Raw genomic sequence first — 12987 nt, forward strand, 5'->3', positions numbered from 1 at the left:
AGGCAGAGGGTGTAGCAGGCTCCCTACGGGATGCCCGATGCAGGACTTGATCCTGGGACCCCGGGGTCACCACCACCGGAGCTGAGGGCAGAGTCTCAACCCCTGAGCCACCCAGGCATCCCTGTATCTTAAGTTAAAAAGACAAGTCAGCTTCTCATTTTTCTGTTATGTCAACGTTTTCCTCTTGATTTATATTCTTCATATTGAGTATATTATCTCCTATTCACATTGAAAATATTTTCTCTGATGTGGCTTTGCTTGTGGTGGCTTTTCGCACATTTAAAAATTTTGAGGCATATTTATCAATTTTTCAACGGGATTAAAAAAAAAAAAAAAACTCCAAGGCGAGAAGCCGCATAATCTACGGAAAAGGCAGAGGACCTTGGAACAATCCAGTCCATAATCTTACTACCCTAGGTCTCCTCTACCAAGATGTGACGGAGAGAGCACCGACGGGGAGGCCGACCACATGGCCTCTCCGGGGCCCAACTTCCTCATCTATGGGATGGGGATGAAAATGAAAACTCCCTTGCAGGGCTGCAAAAAAGAATTGGGGAGAACGCTCGTGACAAGCTTCGTCCAGGTCTTGCATGTGGCAAATTGGCAAATGCATATGCAATATGAGCTCTTACGGGGAGTGGGAGAGGGCACTATGGATGTTTACAAGGGTCTTTTAAATTCAGTAGGTGTTTGTGGGGAAGGGGTGGGGGTGAGGAGCCTGGCCGCTCACCGCATCTCTAAGAACTGCACAGCGGGAGTTGGAACTTGGGTCCCAGTTCGGGTGCTGTCCCATTCTTGGGGTGCGACCTTGGACCAGTCACCTTCGCCTCTCCGCGGCTCCATTTCTTTGCCTGGAGCAGAGATGGGTGATGGACCACCTGCCCTCCCTTCGCGGCCTCGCTGCTGGGCCGAGGCAATGCTTGAAAACCACTTGCAAAGGGCGGCAAAGGCGTGGGTCAGGGCAGCGCCCCCCGCGCCCGCCCCCGCCCCCGCGCGCCCGCCCCCCGCCCCGCAGCAGGAACAATAGCTCCCCCGGAGGCGGCGCCGGCCGCGGGCGGGGGCGGGGCTGCCGACGCGGGCGCCGGGGGTGTGCGCGGGGCGGGGTCGCAGCCTCCCCTCCCGCCCGCGGCTCTGTCACGCGCCCCTCGCCGGGCGGGCCGGGGTCTTTGTGACGCGGTGGCGCCGGCCGCGGACACAAAGGGAAGGCGAGCGGCGAGCGAGGGGCTGCGCCCGCCCGCGCCCCCGCCCGCGCCCCGCCCCGCCCGCGCCCGCGCCCCCCGCCCGCCGCGCGCGCGCGCCCTCCCGCCCGCCCGCGCCCCCCGCCTCGGGCTCCCCCACGCGGGCCCGCACCCCCGCGCGCACCCCCGCGCGCACCCCCGCGCGCGCCCCGCGCCCCTCCGACTCCGTCCCGAGCGCGGCGGGCCGGGGCCTGGCGGGCGCGGCGGGCGGGCCCGGGATGCCGAGGGGCTGCTAGGAGGCGCCGAGGCGGCGGCGGGGCTCCCGGCGCGCGGCTGGATGCCCCGGGCCTGCGGCTCCCTGCGCTTCCCGCCGTCCAGGGGCGCCAGCCATGGGCACCGCGGCCGCTGAGGCGCCGCTCCGGCTGCCTGCCGCGCCCCCGCTCGCCTTCTGCGGCTACACGTCGGTGCTCCTGCTCTTCGCCTTCTCTCTGCCCGGGAGCCGCGCGTCCAACCAGCCCCCGGGCGGCGGCGGCGGCGGCGGCGGCGGCGGGGACTGTCCCGGCGGCAGAGGCAAGAGCATCAACTGCTCAGGTAGGAGCGGCCGGAGCCCGCCCTTGCGGCCCCTCCCTCCCTCCCTCCCCGTCCGGCGGCCGCGCGGGCAGGCCCGGGGCGCGGGGCGCGGGGCTCGGGGGCGCGGGGAGCGGGGAGCGGGGCCGGGCGCCGCGTGCCTTGCGGGCTCGGGGCCCGGCGGGGTCCCGGGGAGTGGCCGCGCGTGCGGCCGTGTGTGTCGAGCGTCTGCGCGGGAGCGGCCCGGGGCGCCGTGGGCTGCGGGGACGGGACCCGGCGGGGGGGCGGGGGGCGGGGGGCGGCGGGGCCCTTGGTGTGACCGCGGGTGTGCACGCGGGAGCGTGTGTGTGTGTGTGTGTGTGGTGAGGGCTCCGGGGAGGCCGGGTGTGTGCGTGCGTGTGTGTGTGTGACGCCGAGGGGCTGCTGCGGGGGCGGGGGGCGAGCCTCAGGGCCCCGGAGCGACCCCGGGACCCTGGGGTCTCGGACTGTTCGTGCGGGTGAAGGGAACGGGCGGCCCAGAGGACGTGGATTGACGCTGTCCGACTGACTGCGCGTGTGTGTGTGTGTGTGTGTGTGTGTCCTTTGGGTTCAGAGTTGCCGTGGGGGGGCGGGTGGAGTGACCGCGAGGTCTGTGGACGTCTGCAAGGAAAAGTCCTGGGGCGCAGGAAATGACCCTGTGCCTTCGTGCGATCTGCGGGGGGCTCTGGGATATACCCTGGGGCATGCACGGAGGAGGAGGGATGGGTGTCCTGGAGTGAACCCCGTGGGTGTCCATTCAGAGGGAGGGAGCTCTAGGGAGTCATCCTGCGCAGGGTTTGGGTCAAGAAAGCTAATAATTGGATTTCAGGAAGTGCCTCTCTGTAGCTAGGTGTGACCCTGGGTGTTTAAGGTGGTGTGGGAAAAGAGGGACCCGGTTCAAAGAGCATGATCCCTGTGCGCGTGTTTGTGTGTTTTGCGGGAGGGCCTGGAGATTGGCAGCAATGGGAGCAAGGGAGTGACCTCTCCCCTTCTCCGAGGCCTTCCCCCTCCCCCCACCCCCCTTCCCCAGGTCTTGGAAACAAAGAGCTTGCTGGGGCTCTAATGGAAGAGACTGGAGATGAGGGTATCTGGGCTGTAAAGTTCCTTCTTCCTTTCAAAAGGGGTCCCAGAGGAGCCCTGGGGCAAGGAGAAGCTTCCAGGTCTGATTTAGGGTTGGGTGCATCCTCCTAGAGCTGGCCTAGCAGATGGTAGAGATCGTAAGCCACAGCCTTGCTAACTTACCTTTTATCAATTCTCAATTCTCCACTTGTCTTCTCTAAACCCAGAGGGCGGGAGAGGAGGCTTGGTGGGGGGTGGAGGGTGGGGGGAGGGAGGAGGAGGGGAAAGGGAAAGGAGGATGGACTTAAGGCCACCCGGGGATCCACTGGCCTGTCTGCCAGACAACATTTGTACCTTTGGGCTATTGAAGGGGCATTGTTTCTGGGGGAGTGAAGAGGGACCAAGGGGGTCTCAGCACAGATGCTACCCTCCGTGAAGAAAACCTTTGGCCTGCTGTTTAGATTTCAAGGTCTAAAATCCTTAGTAATTTTCATAATGGTATGTTTTATGATGGGGGAAGGATTTTGAGCACCGTAAACAATGGCATGTCCATTAAAAGCTTTTCCATCCATGTAATAACTTTCACTTTATTTTTTTAATGTTAAGTGGGATATGGGATAATGCTTTAATAAATAATCACACATTCATGGTTAAGAATAAAAACCATTTGTATATTGGAGTGCCTTTTTGTAGCAAATATTTGTTATTTTCAAACTTGTAAGTGATCACACCATGTCAAAATATTTTACTGGCTAATGTGCTGTGATTATTTGTTCTTGCTAAGCTAATTTGTCCTTAGCAAAATACAATGTGTGTTGATGGATGTTTCTGTGTATGTTTTCTAACTCTTCAGTGCAAAGTACAACTTTTAAGTAAGGACACGGGGCTGGAAACCCTCATGGTGTAGGAAAAGGGGACTGATTTGGAGATCCAGGCCCTTGCTAAGGAGCTGGGCTGTTTGGAGCAAGTTACTTAATCTTTCTTAATTTCCTCTTCTGTTAAAAGAGTGACTTGGATTTGATAATATCTAGCCATCTTTCAAGGATATATTGATATCCATGTAAATAAATAAGGCTTCTCAAATAAAATGTTTTCTAATACTAAGATCCATGTGAATAAAGCTATTCATGTGAATAAAGCTGGGTCTAAAGCTAGAGCTTTAACTAAATGATATTTGTAGATTCTTGTTATAACTTTCTAGAATGAAAATCTGAGAATGATTCATATGGAAAAAGGTAATTTTTTAAGAATTGTAGCAATCCGATCTGGGCATAGGCATCTATTAATGCATCTTGAGATTTTACATAGATTTTTTTTTGTAGTCACTTTTATTACCCAGGCATTTCCCACATAAACTGAAGATTATTCCTTCCTGTATTTTAGTTTCAAAATCTAAATGCTGGCCTTGACTTCCTGTTACTTTTCTTTTTAAAACTTTTTTAAAATTTAAATTCAATTTAATTAATATGTACTGTATTATTTGTTTCAGAGGTAGAGTTTAATGATTCATCAATTGCATATAACACCCAGTGCTCATTACTTGAAATGCTCTCATCCCCCACCCACCGCACCTCCAGCAACCCTCAGTTTGTTTCCTATAGTTAAATCCCTGTTAAGGGCAGCCAGGGTGGCTCAGCGGTTTAGCTCCCACTTCAGTCCAGGGTGTGATCCTGGAGATACCAGATCGAGTCCCGTGTCCGGTTCCCTGCATGGAGCCTGCTTCTCCCTCTGCCTGTGTCTCTGCCTCTCTCTCTCTCTCTGTGTCTCTCATGAATAAATAAATAAAATATTTAAAAAAATCCCTGTTAATTTTCACTTTTAATTTTGGATCATCATTTCAGCCAACTCTGACCGTTCTGGAATCTGATTCTATCAGGCTTTCTGTGTTTTGGTCACTCACAGTATTGTGGCCTTTGCAAATCTGAAGAGCAGGTCTGTGGCTTTATTAAGAATAAAAATCAGTTTTTATTAAGAATAAAAACCTTTTAACAGAAGTTGTCTAGATCATGGAAAAGGATGCAGCTCTGTGATATTTTACTGGAGACTTCCTTCCAAATTGGTTGTTGTTGATACATTAATCAACCAGATGTTCAGCCAGCTATGCATCCTCCTTGTAGAGTTTAACAGATTTTTGAACTTCTGCTGTCCAACATTTTCCCATTTTGTTCACTAGCCTATTATTTAAAGATTCTGTCTGATTGTCTTGTTAGAATCAGTTATGTATATGTGTATATCATTCTCCCTTTTTCCGTTTTAATAATCCTATCCGATAGATAATGTTGTATAGCCTGCCTTAATTAAGATCCCAGCTGGCTTTTACATTTTATCATGTTCAGAAACATATTTACCCATTTCTAGACTTTTTCAGGGGATACGTGGCATGTTTACCCATAGATGTTTTTCTGGATTGGCATTTCTCCTTTTTTTGAAAGTTGAGCGTACATTTCTGGTCTTCTGGCATTGTGTCAAGATAGCTTAGATAATCAGCAGTCAGATCTTAAAGTTTTTTCAGTATCACGGATTGTGATTTGTTTAGATCAGAATGCAGATTCTTTTGAACTAGCTGTGTATTGTTATTGTTCTTTCTTCATGCCACTTACCTCAGACGTTAGCTTCCTTTTATGAGAGTTCTTTTCTTCAAGATCAAGCTCCTTGATGTTTACCAAAGCAAAGAAGAAACTGAATGGGTCTGTATTTGTCCTTGTCATCTCTTGATATTACAACATCTTCCCAAAGCACTGGGTCCTTTGTTTATTTCTTCTTTTTCTAAACAAGCTTTTTTTAATTGTCTTCATGCCTCAGCTCTCCAGTCATTCTGGACTTTTATAATTACTGCTTTGGTGTTTTGTATCTTCTTATTTGTACTTATTTTTAAAAAATTAACTTACCAGAAAGTTCCCTGTCATCCAAAGAGAAAAAAACTTGGAATTACATGACTTCACATTACATGTGAAGAAAGGTGAACTTTGAACCTAAGGGACCAGGTGACCTTAGATGTGGCATTTTTTTCTCATTTGTAATATGAAGATAATGACGATGCTTCGTTTTGACTCTAGGTTGAGAAGAACAAATGAGGCTAACTATGTGAGTATTTCCATCTTAGGAATGTGGCTAAAGAAGTGGAAAAACATAGTGAGAGACCAATTAGTGGTATTTGGTGATAGATATAAAGGTGGAGAATTTGAAGTAGGTTTTAAAAGTCATGGAAATTAGAAGTGGGTCCTTTGGACTGTGACAGAGTGGTAAAGATGGTACAAATGGATATGTTATGAATTTCATATTAAGAGATGTGTCTTATTAGTGGCAATTCAGAATTTTGGGGACTAAAAAGTGAATTTTTAAACATCTGTGTGGAATCTTGATCAGGACTTCTAGATCCTTGGTATGTAATATGTGGGTCTTTATTAATTTATTTGTGAACCTTGATTGAGTACCTGCTTAGGGTACTCTAGTATGCTAGATGTTAAGGGAAATAAATGAGAGGCCATTGCTGCCTTCAAGGGCTTTATATTCTAACAGAAGTAGTTAGCCTTTTATAAATCTATATAAAGAAATTTCTGTTTAATACATCTGGGCTTTCTCTCAACATTCCCCCTATTAATAAGCATTTATTGAACACTGACAGCACTGGAGTTTTTAAAAAGTGTACAATTAAGTATATTCACAAAATTGTACAACCGTCATGACTATCTAATGACCGAACATTTTCATCACCCCAAAAAGAAACCCTATACTTATAAACAGTCACTTCATGTTCCTCTCTCCGCACAACCCTGGCAACTGCTAATCTACTTTCAATGTCTGTGGATTTGTTTTTTTGGACATTGCATATAAATGGAATCCTGCAACATGTGGCCTTTTGTGATCGGCTTCTTTCAATTAATGTAATGTTTTCAAGGTTCATCTGTCTTGTAGCATGTGTTAGAACTTAAGTACTTTTTATGGTTGCATAGTATTTCATTGTATGGACCACATTTTGTTTATCCATTCATCAGTTGGTGGACATTTGGGTTATTTCCACTTTTCATCTATTTTGAATATGCTGATATGAACATTGATGTAGACATTTTTGTGTGGACATATGTTTTCAGTTCTCTTGGGTGTATACCTAGGAATAGTTTCTGAGTCACATAGTAACTCTGTGTATAACATTTTGAGGAACTCCCAAACTGTTTTCTAAAGCAGCTGTACCATTTTACATTTTCACCAGCAATGTATGAGGGTTCCGATTTCCCCATATCCTGGCCAACGCTTGTTCTTGTCTTTTTGATTATAGTTATCCTAGTGGGTGTGAAGTTATGTATCAGTGTGGTTTTGATTTCCATTTAACTAATGACTAATGATGTTGAGCACATTTTTATGCATTTAGTGGCTCTTTACGTATCTTGTTTGGAAAAACGTCTATTAAGATCATTTGCTGGGTTTGATTTTAGCATTTTGGATTAGACATTCCCTTAGTAAACATACTAACCAATTCCCATAGCACCCAGATGCTCAAGCTGGTAAGTTAGCTCTTGTTTGCCTGTGAATCATATACTTCTCTGCTTACCAATAAAGAATCAGTTGTGTTTGTTCTCAAAGTTATACGAGTGATCCTTTGAGTATAAAATAACAAAAATTACTCAAATTGGTGCAGTATTAATGCAAAAAGTTGTCTTTTAATGAAATGCTTTGCAAAGACTTGATAAAGGTTAGAGAGAGAGAGAGAGAGAATTGCCTTTCAGTGAATTAGATTGTGGTCAAGACAACTGAAACAGTTTGGGGGGAACCTTATAAATCTCTGAAAGGATTCTGCTCTTAGAAAAATTTGCAAGTATTTTTAAGTATCTCTTTTAGTTATCTCTACACCCAATGTGGAGCTTGAGCTCAGGACCCTGAATACTCTCCTCACTGAGCCATCCAGGTGCCTACGTCTCTTAATTTAAAGGAAAGGAAAATGGACATTGTAGTTAATAGGTTGTAGGTGTAGCTTACCTAAGAAAGGAGGGCATTGCATTTGGTGCTATACAGGAAATGAATGTATGTTTGTTTAGATGTGTGAAGTTCAAAATGTGTATATTTTGTTTCTTTTTTTTAATTTAAAAATTTTATTATTTGAGAGAGAGAGAGAGAGAGAGAGAGATCACAAGCAGGGGGGAGAGGGAGAAGCAGAAGCAGACACCCTGCTGAGCAGGGAGCCTGATGTGGGGTTCCATCCTAAGATCCCAGGATCATGACCTGAGCTGAAGGCAGACGCTTAACTGGCTGAGCTGCCCTGGTGCTCCTTATGTCTCATTTTAAAATTATTTCCTCCTTTACCTGACTCTTGATTAATTGCTCAATGGTCACTCATACATGTTTAAAAAGAAAGTTTTTACTGTAAGGTGCCCTAAGGAAGATATAAGTATGGTGTTGAGGGAATGAATAATTCTAATTTGTAGGAATCGAAAAATGGTGTCTCTGAGTAAGTGGCACTCAGTTGGGCCCAATAGACAGAGTAGAATGTCAACTTGAAACAAGAGGCACACTTTTGCCTGAGGGCTTTGCTTTGCCTGGAACCTTCTTTTTGCCTCGAACCTTCTTTTCCCAGTTATTTATCTCCTCAATGCCTTCAGGTCTTTAATGTCACTTTCAAAATAATGCCTTAAAATTGCAGCCTTTTCCAACTTCCATCCTCTCTGCCCCTCTCTCACCTTAATCTTTCTTAATGCTTTTTTTCCTGTTTCAAAGCAACTTTTCCTGTGTGACCTACTATACTTGTTATTATCTGTCTCCTCTATATACCTCCACAGGGGCAGGGATTTTTGTGTTTTATTCACTGCCCTATTGACTGTGCTTAGAATAGTGTCTGGCACAAAATTAGGTGCCTCTACATATTTATCTGTAGAATGAATAACTGAATGGACATAGAAACTGAGGAGAGCTGGGAAGTGTAGGTATTCTAGGCCGAGGGAATGGTGATGGAAAAGGCCCAGGGGTGCTTGGGTGGCTCAGTGGTTGAGCATCTACCTTTGGCTCAGGTTGTGATCCTGGGGTCCTGGGATCAAGTCTCCCTCTGCCTATGTCTCTGCCTCTCTCTGTGTGTCTCTCATGAATTAAAAAAGACAAATCTTAAAAAACAAAACAAAACAAAAAAACAAAAAAAACCCAAAACAAAACAGGGAGGGAGACTCTTGGGATATTTGGGGTGTGGGGATAAAAGAAGCAAGTGAGTCACATTGCCACATTAGTGGAAGGCCTTGAAGGCTGAGGTTTGCTACTTGCTCTGAAGACAGAGGGAAACTTTAAGGATTTGAGCAACATCATGGTTTTAGAAAGCAAAGGCTGGAATTGGTGAAGGCGATCTGGAGAAAAGAGACTGGGAACACAGTGATAGAGGACAACTGTGGACATGGGGAGAACTAAGAGCATTTGTTTGGCCTGCACAGTTTTAAAAATTTGCATTGGGAGTGCCTAGGTGGCTCTGTCCGTTAAGTACCTGCCTTTGGTTCAGGTCATAATCCTGGAGTCCCAGGATGGAGCCCCGCATTGGGTTCCCCGCTGAGCTGGGAGTCTGCTTCTCTCTCTGACCAACCCCCCTCCGCCATGCTCTCTCTGTCTCACTCACCTTCTCTCTCAAATAAGTAAAATCTTTAAAAAAAAATTTGCATTGGTTACTAAGCATTAAAAATCTGGAGGTTTTCCTTAAAAATCTGGAGTTTGATCACTCTTTCTAAACTTGGGAGGCATTGGTAACATCGGGCTCTTGTTTCTAGATGGCAAAAGTCACCCAGAACTGTCCAGTGGGGCATGAGTACTTCTCTTTGCCAATCCTTGCCTAGCTAGGCTTTCATTGATCTTTTTCTCCCTTGGCTTCTGGATCTTATGCTGTAGGAGGCAGTGTGAAGTGTGTTGCTTTTAATTTGAGATGGAGAGCCTGTTTGGAAGAGAGTCAAATTGGTGTATATATTTCTTCCCTCATTCCTGTTATTCACAATGACCAAGTTAGATGCAAATCCTTATTTCTGCAGTGCTCAGCCCTTCCTGGCTGGAGACCTCTCCTGCCTATGCTCCTTGCACCTCCCACTGTACTCTATTCTTTTCCTTTTCAACCCTTTCCTTGAATCCACCTTCTACCTCTTCATATTTGAAGGCTACCCTGCTTCTGATTATACTGTTTTCCTTGAAAAGCTCTCTGATGATGTTTTTTATCATATCTAGTTTTCCTTTATTAATTTTATATCTTAGTATTACATCTTTTCCCCTTCAAGTTTCCCTTTTTTTCTCTTTCAAGTTCTTTAGGTGGAAACTGATCATTATATGTCTTTTTCCTTACCACAAGAGCATTTCAGATAAAATTCCTCTTGTCATTCTTATAAAACATGTAAGTGTAGGTATGTTACAGATATTTTGTTTTGTGTTTTTTGCATTATGGTTTAAGAATGTGTCGTAGAGGGTCACCTGAGTGGCTCAGTGGTTGAGTGCCTTCTGCTCAGGGCATGATCCCGGAGATCCGGGATCAAGTCCCACATCGGGCTCCCTGCATGGAGCTTGCTTCTCCCTCTGCCTGTGTCTCTGCCTTTCTCTCTCTGTGCCTCTCATGAATAAATAAAATAAAATCTTAAAAAAAAAATCTGTTGTAGAATTTGTAGCTTTTGGTAGGAAAACTAGGTGTCTGTCTGCATCCCAGCAGGAGAACAAATTTTGTGTAAGAGCCCTGTAGTCCAAGAAAGAAAGTGTTATATCCTTGGCTTCTTGGTCCCCTATTATATAACTATTAATTTTACTTAACATTTTTTATTTTGAATTAATTTCAAACTTAGAGAAAAGTTCAATAATATACCCAGATTTCCCAGTTGTTAAGACTGTAGCATTTGCCTTATCATAGTCTCTTTCTATATCTGTCTGTATGTATCTGTCTGTCTAAATCTTTTTTCTTGCCAGATTGGGTCCTACCAAGGAGAATAGTTTATACTTTGTCAGTTCTGTGCTTTTTAATTCTTTGTTTTGTCATCTCCTGTTAATGAAATAGTGAAGCCTCCAATTACAATGATAATAGGTTTATTTTGGATGGTTTTTCAGTTTTTCTTATATTTTTGTTACTCTGGGATATATGCATTGAATTTTATTTATTTCATTTTTTGTTGTACTTTTATTTTTGTAGAGTAGATTTAAAGTATCTCCAATAGGGGTGCCTTGGTGGCTCAGTTGGTTGTCTCTGACACTTGATTTCAGCTCAGACCATGATCTTGGGGTCATGGCGTAGAGTCCCTATCTCAGGCTCTGCACTGAGTGTGGAGCCTGCTTAGGATTTTACCTCCCTCCATCTTACCCCCCACTCACATATGTATGCATTTGCTCTTTCTCTCCCTCTCTCTCAAAAAAAACCCTCCACAAAAGTATCTCCTGAAGTCCTGATGATATCCATCCTTTCTGGATTTGTGTTTGTCTTTTAGTTTTTAAATGTTAGGATTTGTTTCCCAATATAGATGTAGACCATTCATTTTTTATAAGCATCCACCCACTTCTACTAAATGAAGTAATTATGTTTGTGCCACCCTCCATCATCATTTTTTAAAGTGTATAATCCAGTATTTTTAGTAGAATAGACACAAGATTGTACAACCATCACCACAATCAATTGTAGAACATTTTTGTCCTACTCCAAAGAAACTTTATAGTCTTCAGCATTTACTCCCCAAACCCCAGCCCCCCAGCTTGAGGCAGCCACTAATGTACCTTTTGCTGTATATTTGTCTATTTTGGACATTTCATATAAATGGAGTCCTATAGTACGTGGCCTTTTGTGATTGGCTTCTTTCATTTAGCATATTTTCAAGGTTCATCCATATTGTAGTGTGTGTCAGTGCTTCATACCCATTTTATGTTTCAGTAATATTAAAATACATGGATATATATGTATACCACATTTTGTTTATCCATTTCTCACTTGATAGACATTTGGGTTGTTTTCTTCTTTTTGGCTATTACGAATAACGCTTCTCTGAACATTCATGTACAGATTTATGTGTGGACATGTTTTCAGTTCCCTTGGGTTTATACTGGAGCAGAATTACTCGGTCATATGGTAAACCTTACATTTAACATTTTAAGAACCTGCCAAACTGTTATCCAAAGTGGTTGTGCCATTTTACATTTTCACCAGCAATGTTCTAATTCTCCACATCCTGGTCAACACTCATTACTGTCTTTTTTTTTTTTTTAATTATAACCAATTATTTCACTTTTTTTAATCCTTTATTTCCCTTGTATATGTAGTTTCTTTAATGGAATTTAAATTCTCAGTTTCTTTTAAGCTGGATTAGGAGATAATGTCAACCCATTTATCCCCTTCCTCTTTCTCCCCCCTTCCCCCTTTATTCATTGTTAGAAACATTGTTTTAACAGAACTATTTTCATTATTCTTAAAATTAGTTCCATTATTAGCTTCTCTCATGGGATAAATGAGCATTTAGGAGTTGGCATACATTCTCTTCTCATACACTTTGCAATTCTGTTTAAATCTTAAAATTCTCTCACTATTTGCTTTGAGTTTATTAGATGCTTTACTGTTATTCCTTTGTTACTATTTGAATAGATTTCTTTTTTACAGGTGTCATGTATTTTTCATGGCTCAGTTGTCTCATCATTTTTTGAAAAGTCATTTCAGGTTCTAAAGTTCTTAACACATTCTTCTGCCTTCAGAAACTTTGACAGGTATTATGTTTTCAGCCACAGCTCCATTTCTCTTATTTTTGTGCAGATATTCTGAGTTTTTCTCTTCCATGGTTAAAAAGAAAAACTCACACCTTTTTTTGTTGTTATAAAGGCAGTATTTGTTTGATGTCTCTCAAATATATAAAATCTTTTTTTTTTTTTTTTTTTTAAAAAGGTAGTTTTAGTTTGGGTTGTTTCGTCTAAAGAGGAAAAGTATCCTGTATAGTTAGTTTCCATTGCTCTTTTGTAAAGATCTCATTTACTCCTTGAAATTCTGTGAGAGATTTTTACTCCAGGGAACTGGAGAGAGATTTGGTGCTTGCCCAATATCATAGCGTTATCTAATCAAATAATTGGAACTACAAGTCTGGAACTCTTCCTAATGCAGCAGAGTTTTGTGAAATCCTTTTTAAATGTGCTTTTAAAATAATTTCATGTTTTCCTTTGCCAACTTGTAGCTTGTTTTGTAGATTTTTGTCTTTGTGGGTGA

At 44.0% G+C, this 12987-nt stretch overlaps 1 protein-coding gene across 2 annotated transcripts in view; it reads left to right on the top strand.

Moving 5' to 3' along the window:
- Positions 1–1533: 1533 nt before the first annotated feature.
- TMEFF1 (transmembrane protein with EGF like and two follistatin like domains 1) overlaps positions 1534–12987 on the top strand; it is an 80800-nt gene continuing 69346 nt past the window's right edge. Inside the window, exon 1 of one of the 2 annotated variants that reach the window (XM_077912702.1) lies at positions 1534–1769. In XM_077912702.1, coding sequence (XP_077768828.1) covers positions 1568–1769 — 202 coding nt within the window. In that variant the 5' untranslated portion in view covers positions 1534–1567. The remainder of the gene's footprint in view (positions 1770–12987) is intronic. The other variant, XM_077912701.1, reaches the window with a different exon arrangement.

This window comes from Canis aureus, chromosome 10 (genome assembly GCF_053574225.1).
Source record: "Canis aureus isolate CA01 chromosome 10, VMU_Caureus_v.1.0, whole genome shotgun sequence".
In the NCBI taxonomy this organism is placed as follows: Eukaryota; Metazoa; Chordata; class Mammalia; order Carnivora; family Canidae; genus Canis; species Canis aureus.